Source organism: Saccharomyces mikatae, assembly GCF_947241705.1.
Source record: "Saccharomyces mikatae IFO 1815 strain IFO1815 genome assembly, chromosome: 16".
Classification (NCBI taxonomy): Eukaryota; Fungi; Ascomycota; class Saccharomycetes; order Saccharomycetales; family Saccharomycetaceae; genus Saccharomyces; species Saccharomyces mikatae.
Window position 1 is genome coordinate 111,479 of NC_079271.1, and position 17,400 is coordinate 128,878.

The 17,400-nt window shown below is 39.4% G+C and overlaps 8 protein-coding genes across 8 annotated transcripts; 5 read left to right on the plus strand and 3 right to left on the minus strand.

The window, feature by feature from the left end:
* Positions 1-1,235: 1,235 nt before the first annotated feature.
* SOL4 (6-phosphogluconolactonase SOL4) lies at positions 1,236-2,003 on the minus strand (the record flags this gene model as incomplete). Its single annotated transcript, XM_056226077.1, has 1 exon — positions 1,236-2,003. The coding sequence occupies one exon, from the start codon at positions 2,001-2,003 to the stop codon at positions 1,236-1,238; it is 768 nt and encodes a 255-aa protein (XP_056079831.1).
* A 270-nt stretch (positions 2,004-2,273) lies between these two features.
* On the minus strand, positions 2,274-2,993 carry CPD1 (2',3'-cyclic-nucleotide 3'-phosphodiesterase; the record flags this gene model as incomplete). Its single annotated transcript, XM_056226078.1, has 1 exon — positions 2,274-2,993. The coding sequence occupies one exon, from the start codon at positions 2,991-2,993 to the stop codon at positions 2,274-2,276; it is 720 nt and encodes a 239-aa protein (XP_056079832.1).
* Positions 2,994-3,683: 690 nt separating this feature from the next.
* On the plus strand, positions 3,684-5,474 carry BRF1 (transcription factor TFIIIB subunit BRF1; the record flags this gene model as incomplete). Its single annotated transcript, XM_056226079.1, has 1 exon — positions 3,684-5,474. The coding sequence occupies one exon, from the start codon at positions 3,684-3,686 to the stop codon at positions 5,472-5,474; it is 1,791 nt and encodes a 596-aa protein (XP_056079833.1).
* A 399-nt stretch (positions 5,475-5,873) lies between these two features.
* Positions 5,874-8,180, plus strand: SDA1 (Sda1p; the record flags this gene model as incomplete). Its single annotated transcript, XM_056226080.1, has 1 exon — positions 5,874-8,180. One exon carries the CDS (start codon positions 5,874-5,876, stop codon positions 8,178-8,180), a length of 2,307 nt encoding a protein of 768 aa, XP_056079834.1.
* A 470-nt stretch (positions 8,181-8,650) lies between these two features.
* On the plus strand, positions 8,651-9,934 carry LSC2 (succinate--CoA ligase (GDP-forming) subunit beta; the record flags this gene model as incomplete). The annotated part of the gene is made up of 1 exon (XM_056226081.1): positions 8,651-9,934. One exon carries the CDS (start codon positions 8,651-8,653, stop codon positions 9,932-9,934), a length of 1,284 nt encoding a protein of 427 aa, XP_056079835.1.
* Positions 9,935-10,177: 243 nt separating this feature from the next.
* On the minus strand, positions 10,178-10,618 carry MPC3 (mitochondrial pyruvate carrier; the record flags this gene model as incomplete). Its single annotated transcript, XM_056226082.1, has 1 exon — positions 10,178-10,618. The coding sequence occupies one exon, from the start codon at positions 10,616-10,618 to the stop codon at positions 10,178-10,180; it is 441 nt and encodes a 146-aa protein (XP_056079836.1).
* A 784-nt stretch (positions 10,619-11,402) lies between these two features.
* Positions 11,403-13,100, plus strand: YAP1802 (Yap1802p; the record flags this gene model as incomplete). Its single annotated transcript, XM_056226083.1, has 1 exon — positions 11,403-13,100. One exon carries the CDS (start codon positions 11,403-11,405, stop codon positions 13,098-13,100), a length of 1,698 nt encoding a protein of 565 aa, XP_056079837.1.
* A 1,119-nt stretch (positions 13,101-14,219) lies between these two features.
* Positions 14,220-17,183, plus strand: PFK1 (6-phosphofructokinase subunit alpha; the record flags this gene model as incomplete). Its single annotated transcript, XM_056226084.1, has 1 exon — positions 14,220-17,183. The coding sequence occupies one exon, from the start codon at positions 14,220-14,222 to the stop codon at positions 17,181-17,183; it is 2,964 nt and encodes a 987-aa protein (XP_056079838.1).
* Positions 17,184-17,400: the final 217 nt, after the last annotated feature.

A 17,400-nucleotide genomic window follows, 5' to 3' on the forward strand; every position in this document is an offset into this window, starting at 1 on the left:
TACTCAATCCTACAGCGCGCAGAAGAGATCTTAATCGTTTTTAGGGACCGATTATTATAGATAGATATATTTATATATATCTATATATATGTATCTGGGAAAGCAATTAGGCAGCGACGTATCGAGATAAATCCCTAAAGAAAGAAAGATGCAACCGAAAGGAAAGCATGGAAATCTTCGAGATATTCACTACCTGATTATTTCAACATTTATGACTACCCTAAACGTGATAAGTTTTGTGCTTTTCCTTCGATATGGATATCTTCTGCCTTCCATTTGCTGCGCTACGCCCAACAACTGGAGAGCTTTCTTTTTTTCGGTTCCTCCCTTTTCTTCTCGAAAAAAAGCTTAATATTTGAAAGACAAAAAAAAACGATTGTACCAAATCAGCGTAGAAGGCAGCTCCCACAGAAACAGCAGCGCAGCGTCAATGCCAATATACGTAACAAGTTGTTCAGGGCGGATCGCTTCACGTCATACGTAGGCGCGGATATGCACTAATCTGCAAATCTCGCAGCCATCGTCAGCCCAGGCCAGAGCGCGCCCTCGGTGATAAGTTGGGCGAGCCCGAATTAGACGCACAGATTCATGCGCAGGCTCTACTCGCGCGACCCACGGAGTATTCCGTTCACCCAAAAAAGAGCGGAAAGGGGTAGGCCAGGGGCAGGGCAAAAGAAGGGGAATTACCGGCGTGGCTAGTATTTTTTAACTTCTGTTAGTCGACCTTCCGCTCTGCTGCCGCCTCGTAGTCTGGGGCCAGGAAGCGTCTGAATTGGGCCAGCTTCATTCTCGGCCGAGAAGAAAATGCGTAGTCTGGGATAAAGGGGCAAAATTGACCCTTCCATGCAGCTGGCCCGAAGCAATTTTATGATTCGTGTACCCGCCAGAAAGTTTCGTACGTCCATTACTCAAGCTTTCTTCCGAAAATTTGCTGTTAGCGTTGTTTGTGCAGGTGGTTCCGAGTCATATTAATATGGTTAATCCATAGTGACGACATTTCCTGGTGAGCTGTCTTCTTTCAAAGTAAGCAACCGATGAAAGAACTTACTTGCTCACCGAACTTTTAAGGTTGAGTTTGCTGCGGTGTCCCTTTCCTTTTCAGCTTCCAAATCCTTCTGGAAGAATTGGGTTTATACTTCGGTGTTAGCGTAAAAGTACACGGTGTGGAGAAGAGAGATATCAGATAATTAATATTATGTAATACAAATTAAGGTTGTCAGTCGTGATTAACGGGCCTAGCAGTTCTGGGGAATTAACGCGCCTGCTTCCTCATCGAGAAACCATGTGACCTTCGTCCCAACCATTTCATTAACCAACACACTAGGTAGTTCGCCATTCTTTACAATTAGCACGTCATGCATGATAGCCTTTTTAGCAAATCCCTTAACAAGGAAGCACACGTTCTTAGCTTCTGCAATAACAGTTAAAGTAAATGTGATCCTGTCCTTAGGTGGCTTCGGTGAATTATAGCACCATAAAACTTTACGGTCCATCTCCTCTACGAGATAATTGAATTCCACCCCAGGAAACAACGAGCACGTATGTCCATCGTCACCACATCCGAGTAAAATCAGATCGAATGATGCTGGTAGCAAAGAATCGTACTCTTCAGCGATCTTCTTATTAGCCGTTTCACCCCCACCAATCAATGATTCATTGATTGTGTACACTGTGGGGCCTAAGTTCAATTGGTCGTCCTCGTGCACTAGAGGGTCCAAAACGGTTCTCTTGAACTGACCGTAGTTGCTCTGGGGGCTTTCAAAAGGCACCAATCTTTCGTCGCAGAAAAATATTCTCCATTGCGGCCATTTAATGTGTGGGAATATGTTTTTGTCAGTTACCAAACTTTCGTACAGTACCTGATTCATCGATCCTCCGCTAATGGCAATGTTAAACACTGCATCATCGTTACCCGCCAACGCCAAGTCTTGCTTTTCAAGGATATACCTGCCGAATTCGTGAACCAAAGTCTTCTCCTTAGTAAACCGTTGCAATTTTACCATAGTTTTCTTAGATGTCTAAATATTTGATTGAAGAACTGCGTTCTTTGTACTGAGTATTTCTGCTATACATCAGAGACTCTCCTCATCATCTCTTAAATATGTGGATCTCGCAGTTTTCGCTGCTTAGGGGGTTTTATTTTTTCAAGGGATTACTTATCCCTTGCGAAGGCAAGCGAATAGTATACGTAAATCTTTAACTAGAACGTTTTAGGTATTGACAGATATGAAAAACCTTGCCATAAATTACTTAAAATATGTATACATGTGTACTTAAACGTCCACCCTTCCAAGTACCTCCCACTCTTCAACGGGTCCCACACAGTTAACCACCTTGAATGTTCCCGGGATATTCCAAGATAATGATGAAGATATGTCAAAATCCCATCTCATTTGCACTTCGTTGGAACCATCAGCGTTTCCGGAGCCCTTATGTTTCTCTCTTGGGACTAATCGTACGTCCAGAGCATCTTCAATTCTTTGTTGAACGACTCGCAATGAGGCCTGACTCACGGGATGGATATCAGAGTATAGCAATGAAACGTGCGGGTGAAATTCTTCGTGCACCCAAGTAGCGGCACGGCTACTTCGTGTCTCAGAATCAATCTCTACGTACATTTCTCTCATAATTTGTGCTATTCCATAAAGTACTTTGTTCTTGTTACACTCAAGTACAATTTTCTTGAAATATCGTTTACCTACACTACATCCATTAAAAGACACCAGTGGAGGTGCAACAGTATGAAGTGACTGCCCCTTATGCCCTTTTTTTGCAATCTGATGAGACCTTATCGATTGAATAGCAGCAACACAGGAAGTTAAGATCTTATTAACATCATCTCTACTATTGCACACCAAATGGGACGTCACCGTAACATGAGGTTCAATCACTGGCGAATCGGGGAACAGTGTTTGAAACGAAAATATAAGCATTTGTAACGTCTCGTAAGCAACAGATCCCTGTGGCGGACAATACCATAACGCAATGGCCATTTTCTGTGACTACTGATATTAGCAAAGTTATGCTACCGTATCTTCTCTAAATGCAATTTATGGTACAATGTATGAAACAAAGAGTCTAATTAGTGGTTATTTACTTCAAAAATAAACTTTGTTTACTTCTCTGTTGTATCTGCGCCTGCCCATAAATCGGGTTCTTGTTAAACTTCACTTGCCATCATCTCTCCATCGGATCTAACTTAAAAAAATAACCCCCGGCAAGTACACGATCACAACAACCAAATCACAAAAGTGAACAAAGAATACAAAAATGACTGTAGCATCACAAGTCAGTAAAATACGTTCCCCCACATGCATTAAATTGTACGGATATAGAGTTTTAATTAGTGCAAGAAGATATTACTCCTATTATCATATTAATAATGAATGCTCTTGAACGTAAAAAAGTAAACGCACATAAAAAACTAGGGGAACCAACTCGTGAGAAAAGCTCGTTTGTTCGTTTCGCAAAAATCTTACAGTAGTAACAAAACGCTTTGGTGGATGACAACAAAAGAGTTCCAACCTGATTATTAATTTTGCGACGTCCTTATTTTGTTATTCTTCTATGATTCCCGCGAAGCATTAGATGTCAAAAAAAAAACTATTTACGTATTTGAACAGATCAAGAGCAATCTCATCAGTAAGAACAAGAAAAACGAAGAAGCTTATCACCGTATACCAATGCCAGTGTGTAAGAGCTGTCATGGAACAGAATTTGAGAGAGACCTTTCTAATGCTAATAATGATTTAGTTTGTAAGGCGTGTGGTGTTGTATCAGAAGACAATCCTATCGTTTCTGAAGTGACATTCGGTGAGACGAGCGCAGGTGCAGCTGTTGTACAAGGTTCCTTTATCGGTGCTGGACAAAGTCATGCTTCATTTGGTGGCTCTAGCGCTCTAGAATCTAGGGAGGCTACTCTAAATAACGCAAGAAGAAAATTACGTGCCGTATCTTATGCATTACATATCCCCGAGTACATTACAGATGCTGCTTTCCAATGGTACAAGCTTGCATTGGCAAACAACTTTGTACAGGGTCGTAGGTCCCAAAATGTTATCGCTGCATGTCTTTATGTGGCATGTAGAAAAGAAAAGACACATCACATGCTGATTGACTTCTCGTCAAGATTACAGGTGAGTGTATATTCTATTGGTGCCACATTTTTGAAAATGGTAAAAAAATTGCATATTACAGAATTGCCGTTAGCAGATCCTTCCTTATTTATTCAACATTTTGCTGAAAAGTTGGATCTTGCTGATAAAAAGATTAAAGTGGTCAAAGATGCTGTAAAATTGGCCCAAAGAATGTCCAAAGACTGGATGTTTGAAGGACGTAGACCTGCAGGTATTGCTGGTGCATGTATTTTACTAGCTTGTCGAATGAATAACCTGAGAAGAACACATACGGAAATCGTGTCAGTTTCACATGTTGCGGAAGAAACTCTACAACAACGATTAAATGAATTCAAAAACACAAAAGCTGCAAAACTTTCTGTCCAGAAATTTAGGGAGAATGATGTGGAAGATGGGGATTCTAGACCTCCTTCATTTGTGAAGAACAGAAAAAAAGAAAAAAAGATTAAGAGTACTTTAGATAAAGAGGAAATGTTTCAAACCAGTGAAGAAGCGTTGAATAAAAATCCAATTTTAACACAAGTATTAGGAGAACAAGAGCTGTCTTCTAAAGAAGTGCTATTTTACCTAAAACAATTTTCAGAAAGAAGAGCCCGCGATGTAGAGAGAATCAAAGCCACTAATGGCATAGATGGCGAAGATGTATATCATGAAGATCCTGAGAGGGACACTAAGAAACGCAAAACTTCTGGAACTGATGCCGAAGAAAAAAAAAGAGAAGGAGAAGAAGATGGAATGGAAGAGAACAAGCGTCAAGATAAGAAATCAAAGACAAACCCATCTAGAGAAGATGAGGAAAAAGAAGCTGGTCATTTTCAAGATGCCATTGATGGCTACTCCCTAAAAACAGACCCTTATTGTCCTCGCAACTTGCATCTGCTACCTACAACAGATGCGTACCTTTCAAAGGTCAGTGATGATCCAGAGAATTTAGAAGACGTTGATGATGATGAGTTAAATGCTCACTTGTTGAGTGAAGAAGCTTCCAAATTAAAGGAAAGGATTTGGATTGGCTTGAATGCAGATTTTTTGCTAGAGCAAGAGAGCAAGCGTTTGAAACAAGAAGCAGATATTGCTACTGGTAATACCTCAGTAAAAAAGAAACGTGTAAGACGTAAGAATAATACTAGAAATAACGAACCTACAAAAACTGTAGATGCAGCAGCAGCTATTGGATTAATGTCAGATCTGCAAGACAAGTCAGGTTTGCACGCCGCACTGAAAGCAGCTGAAGAAAATGGTGATTTTACAACTGCTGATAGTGTCAAGAACATGTTACAGAAGGCGAGTTTCTCTAAAAAGATTAATTATGACGCCATTGACGGTTTGTTTAGGTGACCAATGTTTGAAGGGAAACAGATATGTCAGTACAGTAGATTCGAACTTTACTGTACACCAAAGAGAATATGGAAAATTAAAGTGCAAAAATTCAATAAGGAGCGTTGGTTTTCTAATATGTATATGTTTATATGAGTCTATTATATCAATGTTGTATTACAATCATTATTTGATTTAAATCGGGTAAGACAAAATACTCTTTTCTCCTCTTTTCTTTTTTTTCTTGGTTGGTCGGCTAAGTGAAAATTTTAAACTCATCTCATCGCAAGTTGCCATTGAGCACCTAACTGAAAATAGGCTTATCATTAAAAAAATAGTTAGCGTGGCCTTTCATACAATTAGTAATTGTTTGGGATAAGTACAAAAAACACTGAATATCACCAGCAATAGACATTAACAATGGGTAGAAGAAGCAGAGCAGCTATGCTGCCAACCAACATCATTCTTTTACAGAATTTGGTAAAGCGTGACCCAGAGTCCTATCAAGAGGAGTTTCTTCAACAATATGCACACTATGAATCACTAAGAGATATTTTTATGCTAAACGGTCTAACTGGGGGTGATTCTTCGGCGACTACTAACGGATTAGATTTGGGAAATGGTTCTTCTACAATGGCTGGTACTAATGGTACCACCATAAGCACTTCAACATCTCAACTTGTTGAATTAGTTGGTTTCGTATCACAAGTTTGCTCGTGTTTCCCTCGTGAAACCGCAAACTTTCCGTCTGAGTTAAAGCAACTTTTGTTGGAACATCATAAGTCATTGCCTTTTGAATTGAAGGAGAAGATTTTGAGTTGTTTGACAATGTTGAGGAACAAAGACGTCATTACTGCTGAGGAGCTAATCCAGAGCTTATTTCCTTTATTAGTAGCATACTCTTCCCATGGTAATTCTCTTGGGATTAATTCACATGCCAAAGAACTGAGAAAGATCATTTATTCAAACTTAATTTCTTTATTGAAAAGTTGTAATACTAATGGCAAAAACCAAAAATTAAACAAATCTACGCAGGCCGTTTGCTTTAATTTGTTAGATAAACCAGACTCTCAAGGTATTTGGGCCACAAAATTAACCAGAGAACTTTGGAGACGTGGTATTTGGGATGATTCAAGAACTGTAGAAATTATGACCCAAGCCGCATTACACCAAGATGTTAAGATTGTCATGTCTGGGGTGATGTTTTTCTTAGACGCTGATAAAGAACGTGAAGAAAATTTTGAAGAAAACTCGGAGGATGAAGATGGGTTTGATTTAGATGCGTTAAGGCATAAGATGCAGGTCAACAAAAAAACGGGCAGACGTGGTAAAAAACTGGAGAATGCTATAAAGACTGTAAAAAAGAAGAAGAAGAATGGACCAGGCGCTCCTCAAGGTTATTTAAACTTCAGTGCCATCCATCTTTTAAGAGATCCACAAGGATTTGCTGAAAAGTTGTTTAAAGAACATCTTTCAGGTAAAACGAAGAACAAATTTGACTTGGAACAAAAAATATCTTTGATGCAATTGCTATCGAGATTGATTGGTACACATAAGTTAATTGTTTTAGGCATTTACACATTCTTCTTAAAATACTTAACTCCGAAACAAAGGGATGTTACTAAGATCATGTCAGCGTGCGCCCAAGCATGTCATGATCTTATTCCTCCTGAAGTTATAAGTGACATGGTGAGAAAAATTGCCGACGAGTTCGTATCAGATGGTGTTGCCAACGAAGTTGCCGCTGCGGGTATCAATACCATTAGAGAAATATGTTCACGTGCACCATTGGCCATCGATGAAATATTATTACAAGATCTGGTAGAGTACAAGGGATCCAAAGCTAAAGGTGTTAATATGGCCGCCAAGTCATTGATAGCGCTGTATAGGGATGTTGCACCAGAAATGCTGAAGAAGAAAGATCGTGGTAAGAATGCCGCCATGGAAGTTCAAGAAGCCAAGAAAGAAGGTAAAAACTCAAAAAGACCACAATTTGGTGTTGAAAATAGTGTTCAAGGTATTGCTGGTATCGAACTGTTAGCCAAATGGAAGAAAGAACACGGTGAAGAAAGTAAAGACGAAGATGCTGATGCCAACTGGGAAGTAGATGCCAATAGTGAAGAGGAAGACAATATAGAGGGTGAATGGGTCACCATGGATAGTGACAAGGAATATGATGTCAATATGGAGGATAGTGACGAAGAAACCCACATTGATAAGGACAAAGAGTCCGATTCAGATTTGGAATTAAGTGATGATGATGAGGAAAAGGAAGTGAAGGAGAAAAAAGAAAACGTGGACATAGATCCTGAAGCAGCTTTCCGCGAAATTGCTTCCACACGTATTTTAACTCCGGCAGATTTCGCTAAATTGCAAGAATTGCGTAACGAGGAAAGCGTTGCTAATATCATGGGTATACACAAGCAGGACAGACGTGAAGAGTTAGTCGATGCAAGCACACTAACCGGTCCTATAAAGTACAAACAGTCTCGTGAGGAAAGGTTGCAAAAGGTGCTTGAAGGTCGTGAAGGGAGAGATAAATTCGGTAGCAGACGTGGTAAACGTGATAACGTTCGTTCCACCACAAACAGAGAAAAGGAAAGAAGAAAGAACTTTGTTATGTCTATCCATAAGAGGTCTGTTAGAGGTAAGCAAAAGATGTCATTACGAGACAAGCAAAAGGTACTACGTGCACATATCACCAAACAAAAGAAGAAGGGATATTAGACATCATCTCACTAGAGCCGTGTTTATATATATATATATATATATATATATATACAAGTATACAGATATATTCATTTTTCACAATGTATAAGGACCTGCTTATTACGAATGGAGTATAAACAAATACCAAAACAGGTAATAACATATTTTGCCTAAATATTTCTGGGAAGAAAAAACACTCCAACTTGTGAAGATTATGAGTTCATCGGGAATTCTCGGCTTTCCCCGCAGCAGCGGAGCGAGTCGTCTAAAAGTTGGTTGGACTTTCAGTTGCCGCGTAGTCAACGTCTTTGAGGCTTTATATAAGATCGACGTTCTCCTTATCAACATTTCGAGATTCTTCTCAATAATAACAGTTAGCCCAGATTAATAATACATCTGTTTGCGTGACTGATTTCTAAGCAGTTGAAAGCATTAAGAGTTAAAACTATACGATTGATAGAAATACTGAAGCATAACAACAGAGCACGATGTTTTCGAAAAAATCTTTGTCTCTAATTGCAAAGTGTGGACAATTAAACAGGTTAAATACGAAGTCTGTTCTACAAGCAAGAAGGCACTTATCCATTCATGAATACAGATCCGCTCAACTATTGAGGGAATATGGTATCGGCACTCCGGACGGGTTTCCAGCATTCACTCCTGAAGAAGCTTTCAAAGCTGCTGAAAAGTTAAACACTAAGGAATTGGTCATCAAAGCACAGGCATTGACTGGTGGTAGAGGTAAAGGTCATTTTGACACCGGCTATAAGAGCGGTGTCCATATGATTGAAAGCCCTCAACAAGCAGAAGATGTAGCAAAAGAAATGCTTAACCATAATCTGATTACCAAACAGACAGGGGTAACTGGGAAGCCAGTATCAGCAGTTTATATAGTGAAAAGAGTAGACACTAAGCACGAAGCTTATTTATCTATTTTGATGGATAGGCAAACCAAAAAACCAATGATCATTGCATCCAGTCAAGGTGGTATGAATATTGAAGAAGTGGCAGAGAAAACTCCAGATGCTATAAAGAAATTCTCAATTGAGACCTCAAAAGGGTTGAGCCCAAAAATAGCCAGAGATGTTGCCAAGAGTCTCGGTTTCAGTCCCGATGTGCAAGAAGAAGCAGCAAAAACTGTGACCAATTTGTACAAGATATTCATGGAGAGAGATGCTACACAAGTAGAGATCAACCCTTTGAGTGAGATTGAGCATGATCCAACCCACAAAATCATGTGTACAGACGCCAAGTTTGGGTTCGATGATAACGCGTCATTCAGACAAGAAAAAATATATTCTTGGAGAGATTTATCACAGGAAGATCCGGATGAAGTTAAGGCAAAGAAGTATGACTTGAACTTTGTTAAGTTGAAGGGCAATATTGGATGTTTAGTCAATGGTGCAGGATTGGCTATGGCCACTATGGATGTCATCAAATTAAATGGAGGCGATCCTGCTAATTTCTTAGATTGCGGTGGTGGTGCTACTCCTGAGACCATCAAGCAAGGTTTCGAATTGATCTTGTCCAACAAGAACGTAGACGCAATTTTTGTCAATATTTTTGGTGGTATCGTTAGATGTGACTATGTCGCCCTGGGGCTGGTAGAAGCCGCCAGAGAACTTGAGGTTAGAGTTCCTATTGTGGCGCGTCTACAAGGTACCAAAGTAGAAGAAGGTCGTGACATCATCAATAAATCAGGGGTGAAGATCTATTCATTTGATGAACTAGATCCTGCTGCCAAAAGAGTTGTCGAATTGACACAAAGCTAAGACCATTAGGGAAAGGTAAAGAATAACAATAAAAATAAGAGTGTTTATTATCACTATCAATTAGGCTTTCTATCTGGTTTATTTATGTATTTTTTTACAGAAAAATTCTTAATCTCGATGATTTTTACATTTCTTCACATTTTTGATGTAATATAGAAAGTAGAGTATTAAAAGGAATATATAAGTCATAAATTTCATTAAAAAGGAAATGCGAGTTCTGAGGAAAAGTAACCTTTTATGTGATTAGTGCGTTATTGATGGATTAGCACCAACCACACCTTTATTCATCGATGCTGATGCTGATTGTTTCGCTGCAACAGCCGCTGGAGTCTCCCCTTTTACTATATAGTGAATAACCTGTTTGAACGAGTCCCCGTTCCGTATCCTGAAATTAGCAATCCTCGTTAGATGGTACCCAGCGGTGCAGCCCAGGAAGAAATTCACTGAGGCTAACAGGTAATTTTTGGGCTTGATGACAAACGACCAACGTGTCCATATTAATGCAGTCGCTAATAAAGATAAATTTTGTGCGCCAGATACTTTTTCCACGGGCCTTTTAATATCGTTCAGCCCCGCGAATACTAATCCCCACTTCAATGTGGGTGCCCAAAAGTGGACAGTCCTGGGCCCCGTTTCGCTATTCCAAAATCTTCTGAAGGCAAAATTAAATGCTGATGCTGACATTATTACGGTGAGATGTGTTTCTATTTTTCTTGTGTTTTCTGATTCGTGTGTTTGTACAAATAATCTTAAAGACTGATTGAACTCTTTTTTTTATATAAATACTTTTCGTTGTAGTACATGGAAAGGAAATTAGTTTCTCCAATATTTAAATTGCAGCGCACGAGTATTATCTGATGAAAGGTCAGACCCAGCCGCATATATATATGTTAAGTGTACTCTTCGCTTCCCTATACGTTCTTGTGGGGGCCTTTCCACTATGCATGACCCAACTAAGGAGCGACTCAGGTTGTTCCGTCCACGGAATGACGCAAAGCCGTAATTGCCGATTGGCGGGAGGAATAAAAGCGGGGCACCCCCCCCCCCAGGATGAGGGGTTATTCGGGGTAATGCTCTCTTGGCAAAGAAAAGAGAACTTTTTATTACCCGGTCCATAATATACAGGGTAACAGAGTAGTTTTTTTTCACCCTGCCGTTTTTTTTTTTCAGATTTTCCCAGTATGGCTTTGTTTTGATTTTGCTATGGTGGAGGGAAAGATTAAGTTTGAAACTACATAGAAAAAAAAGTTTCTTGTCGATTTGAAATTCGAGGTAAAAATTGACTCACTAATCTTGTCAATAGGGTTTTTTGGTTTTGTAGTAATCCAAAAGGACGAGGAGATAGATTTGTACTAGGAGTACCAATTTGTTGCTCTTGCTATCGTCTGGAACAGTAACAGTACTAAGCAAAGAAGCGCGACTACTTCCGCTACCCCTATATTACATATATAGACGTGTTTGTTAAATCATGTCTTCATTATATACCAAGTTGGTAAAAGGGGCGACCAAGATAAAGATGGCCCCTCCAAAGCAAAAATACGTGGACCCTATTCTCTCAGGAACTTCGAGTGGAAGGGGACTACAAGAGATTACCCATGCGTTGGATATAAGATTGTCTGACACAGCATGGACCATTGTCTATAAAGCATTAATTGTGATGCATCTGATGATACAACAAGGCGAGAAGAATGTCACGTTAAGACACTACTCTCATAACTTGGATGTCTTCCAGTTAAGAAAAATCTCACATACATCTAAGTGGTCTTCCAATGATATGAGGGCTTTGCAGAGGTACGATGAGTATCTGAAGACACGTTGTGAAGAGTACGGTAAGTTAGGTGTGGACCACCTTCGAGACAGTTACTCTTCGTTAAAGCTGGGAAGTAAGAATCAACTATCAATGGATGAAGAGTTAGATCATGTTGAATCGTTAGAAATTCAAATCAATGCTTTGATAAGGAACAAATACTCTGTTCCTGACTTAGAGAACCATTTGTTATTGTATGCATTTCAATTGTTGGTGCATGATTTATTGGGTTTGTACAATGCCCTTAATGAAGGTGTCATTACACTGCTGGAATCATTTTTTGAATTATCCATTGAGCACGCCAAAAGGACGCTAAATCTTTACAAGGATTTCGTGGATATGACAGAGTATGTGGTTAGATACTTAAAAATAGGTAAAGCTGTTGGTTTAAAAATCCCTGTAATTAAACATATTACTACAAAGCTGATCAACTCCTTGGAAGACCACTTGAGAGATGAAACGAGAAGACAGAAAGGGCAAAATTCCGAACAGCAGCAAGATAGAAAACAATCTGCAATCGTTAGTTCTACAGGCGATCACGATAACAATAATAGCAACAGATCTATGGCGCAGAAAAAACTGGAACAGATAAGAGAGCAAAAAAAGCTACTTGAGCAACAACTTCAAAACCAACAATTGCTCATTTCTCCCACAGTTCCGCATGATGCTTATAACCCATTCGGATCTCAACAACAAGGTCTAAATAATGACATCTTCTCATTCGAGCCGGTCCAACCTCAAGTAACCACCCAAATACCTCAGCAAACTGCTAATCCATTCCTACTCCAACAGCAGGAACAGCCTTTGCACTTGGTATCTGCATCTACAATGCCACTGCAGGGTGAAATACCGATAACCCCCAACTTGAATAGTCAACAGACAGGGTTGTATGCCTCCAATCTTCAATACACTCCAAATTTCACTGGCTCAGGATTTGGCGGTTATACAACCACCCACAACAACGCAGTGATGACAAGCACATTAGACCCAACAAAAACGGGGTCCAACAATCCATTTTCATTGGAGAATATTGCTAGAGAACAAGGACAAGAAAACTTGCCGGGTTCTCCAAATCCGTTTACCCTACAGCAAGCACACACTACTCCAATTCTTGCTCATAGTCAAACAGGCAATCCATTTCAAGCACAAAACATGATGACATCGCCAATGGGCACATACGTTACTGGTTCCGCGGCTGGCCAAGTTCAATATGCATCCACTGGTGTGCAAGAGCAACCACAAGTCGTTCAAGGTCAACAGACTGGTTATGTCATGGTCCCCACTGCGTTCGTTCCAATCAATCAACAACAGCAACAACAGCAGCGTCCGCAAGAAAATTCTAATTTAATAGATATATAATGACCGATAGATACTGGAGTTTATGTTCTTAACGGGCCTCCCCTGCATATTATAAATTCTCTAATTTTTTACGTACACCCTTCCACTTCTTCATATTATATAACACTATACTACATACTTGTAAATTGTACTAATTCTATGTAAGTCCTCTGTTAATTCTCCTCTAATCTAGCTTCAGTAGATGTGGTCCCATATATGCGCTACAGTTCGTTGAAAATGATGATGATTATAAGTATTGAGATTCCTCAATCCACACACCACGAGTGTTTGCGATCAGCTTCCACTAATTTCGAACTTGAGTTTTTTAGTTTTCTTTGACAGGGTGCTTGTGATAGCGGCTAGTAAAAAAGAAATTAATATCTCAGCAAGAAAGTCATTGTACGTAAGCAGGTACAATATTCTACAATTTACTAACTACAATCAAGCACATCATCAAGGCTCTCCAACACACATTTTTCTCAACGTTCATGAATGCGCAAAAGTAAGTGGGGTTACCGCCATGCTCTCAGTATGCTGGTCTATATCTTTTTGGATTCTGTAGAAAATGCTATCACGTTTTCACTTTTGTTTTTTTTCTTGCGGAATTGCGGAATTTCCCAATTTTGGCAGCGTTATCCGATTTGAGATCGACTTGCATCAACCTTTGAAAAATATAAGGATGTGGAAGTGAAATCCGTTTTTTTTTTCATTGTCGTCATCAACATGATTTTTCTTTAATAAATAAATACTTTTTTTTTATTTTTTTTCCTTCTTTTGTTTTGGTTTTGCTTATTTCCATCTCAACTATTAAATTCTTTCGCTCTTAATAAAGGAGTTTTTTTCTGTTATCTTTTCGTGTAATCATCTTTTTTTTCACTTCTTAACTCCTTTAATCTGAAGTATCTAAAGAATAATATTGCTTTCTACCAATAAAGTCTGTTAATTCTATTTGGATTGTCGTCTACGCAAGTTTCGCCTAGTAAACAAACGATAAACAAATTTGAAGTACAAGTTAAAATATAGGGAGAGAAATTTTTCTATTTTTCATTTCGAGACAGATACCAAAAAATTCTAAGTTACCTTAGCTCTATTTGGGAAAGCTTCTATATAAAAATAATCCGAACAAACCCATTATTAAAGATGCAATCTCAAGATTCATGCTACGGCGTTGCATTCAGATCTATCATCACAAATGATGAAGCGTTATTTAAGAAGACCATTCACTTCTACCATACTTTAGGATTCGCCACCGTTAAAGATTTCAATAAATTCAAACATGGTGAAAACAGCTTATTATCTTCAGGAACTTCCCAAGATTCCTTGAGAGAAGTTTGGTTAGAATCTTTCAAGTTAAGTGAGGTGGATGCTTCTGGTTTCCGTATACCACAGCAAGAAGCCACCAACAAGGCTCAAAGTCAAGGTGCTTTACTAAAGATCCGTCTAGTGATGTCTGCCCCAATTGATGAAACTTTCGACACGAATGAAACCGCCACAATCACTTATTTCTCAACTGACTTGAATAAGATTGTCGAAAAATTCCCAAAGCAAGCCGAAAAATTATCCGACACATTAGTATTTTTGAAAGATCCAATGGGCAACAACATCACTTTCTCGGGATTAGCTAATGCTACTGATTCTACCCCAACTTCCAAGGGCACTTTCTTGGAAGCTACCTCCGAAGATGAAATTATCTCTAGAGCTTCTTCCGATGCTTCTGATTTATTGAGGCAAACATTGAGCACTTCTCAAAAGAAGAAGAAGATTGCTGTCATGACTTCTGGTGGTGACTCTCCAGGTATGAACGCTGCTGTTCGTGCTGTTGTGCGTACGGGTATTCATTTCGGCTGCGATGTCTTTGCTGTTTACGAGGGTTACGAAGGTTTGCTAAGGGGTGGTAAATACTTGAAGAAAATGGCCTGGGAAGACGTCAGAGGCTGGTTAAGTGAAGGTGGTACTTTGATTGGTACTGCTCGTTCCATGGAGTTCAAAAAGCGTGAAGGTCGTAGACAGGCTGCTGGCAATTTAATCTCTCAAGGTATTGATGCTTTAATTGTTTGTGGTGGTGATGGTTCTTTGACCGGTGCTGACCTTTTCAGACACGAATGGCCATCTTTGGTCGAAGAACTTGTTGCTGAAGGTAGATTTACCAAAGAAGAAGTTGCACCATACAAAAATTTGTCCATCGTTGGTCTTGTTGGTTCCATTGATAATGATATGTCTGGTACTGACTCTACCATTGGTGCATACTCTGCTTTGGAAAGAATCTGTGAAATGGTCGACTACATCGATGCTACTGCCAAGTCACATTCTCGTGCTTTCGTTGTAGAGGTTATGGGTAGACATTGTGGTTGGTTGGCTTTGATGGCTGGTATCGCCACTGGTGCTGATTACATTTTTATTCCAGAAAGAGCTGTTCCTCACGGTAAATGGCAAGACGAGTTGAAAGAAGTCTGCCAAAGACATAGGAATAAGGGTAGAAGAAACAACACTATCATTGTTGCTGAAGGTGCATTGGATGATCAGTTGAATCCCGTTACAGCTAATGATGTTAAGGATGCCCTAATTGACCTAGGGCTAGATACTAAAGTCACGATTTTAGGTCACGTTCAAAGAGGTGGTACTGCTGTTGCTCATGACAGATGGCTAGCCACTTTACAAGGTGTTGACGCTGTCAAGGCTGTTTTAGAATTCACTCCAGAGACTCCTTCTCCATTGATTGGTATTTTAGAAAATAAAATCATAAGAATGCCATTGGTTGAATCTGTTAAGTTGACTAAATCTGTCGCTACAGCCATTGAAAGCAAAGATTTCGATAAGGCAATTTCTTTAAGAGACACTGAATTCATTGAGCTTTATGAAAATTTCTTGTCTACCACCGTTAAAGATGATGGTTCTGAATTGTTGCCAGTATCTGACAGATTGAATATTGGTATTGTTCATGTTGGTGCTCCATCTGCTGCTTTGAACGCTGCTACTCGTGCGGCCACTCTATACTGTTTGTCCCACGGTCATAAACCATATGCTATTATGAACGGTTTCAGTGGATTGATTCAAACTGGTGAAGTAAAGGAACTATCATGGATTGATGTCGAAAACTGGCATAATTTGGGTGGTTCTGAAATTGGTACCAACAGATCGGTTGCTTCAGAGGACTTAGGTACTATTGCTTATTACTTCCAAAAGAACAAGTTAGATGGTTTAATTATACTCGGTGGTTTTGAAGGATTTAAATCATTAAAGCAATTGCGTGATGGCAGAGCCCAACACCCAATCTTTAACATCCCAATGTGTTTGATTCCAGCCACTGTCTCCAACAATGTTCCAGGTACTGAATACTCACTTGGTGTCGATACCTGTTTGAACGCATTGGTTAACTACACTGATGACATCAAACAAAGTGCTTCTGCCACAAGAAGAAGAGTTTTCGTCTGTGAAGTCCAAGGTGGTCATTCTGGTTACATTGCTTCTTTCACTGGTTTGATTACCGGTGCTGTATCCGTGTATACTCCAGAAAAGAAAATTGACTTAGCCTCCATCGGAGAAGATATAACTTTGTTAAAAGAAAACTTCCGTCATGATAAAGGTGAAAACAGAAACGGTAAGCTATTGGTTAGAAATGAGCAAGCTTCTAGCGTATATAGCACACAGTTACTTGCTGATATCATCTCTGAAGCAAGCAAGGGTAAGTTCGGTGTTAGAACTGCTATCCCTGGTCACGTCCAACAAGGTGGTGTTCCATCTTCCAAGGATCGTGTCACCGCTTCCAGATTTGCTGTTAAATGTATCAAGTTTATCGAACAATGGAACAAAAAGAACGAAGCTTCTCCAAACACTGATGCTAAGGTTTTGAGATTCAAGTTCGATACCCACGGTGAAAAAGTACCAACCGTCGAACACGAAGATGACTCTGCTGCTGTTATTTGTGTTAATGGTTCACACGTTTCCTTCAAGCCAATTGCTAACCTATGGGAAAACGAGACTAATGTTGAATTAAGAAAAGGTCATGAAGTTCACTGGGCTGAATATAACAAGATCGGTGACATCCTATCTGGTAGATTAAAGTTGAGAGCTGAAGTGGCCGCTTTAAACGCTGGAAACAAATGAATGATTGCAATGAAAAGTTTAAGTTAAGCAAAAAGAGGTAAAAATGGCATGCACTTTAATTTTTTGTACAATCGTTTCTTTTGTCATAAGACTTATTTATGTATCTGTTGTTTTTTCTTTTTTTATCCTCTATTTTTGTCTATTTGTCCTTGTTTTACTCTTTTTCGTTATTATTTCTTTATATAATTTTTGTACGATATGATACACATAACAATGA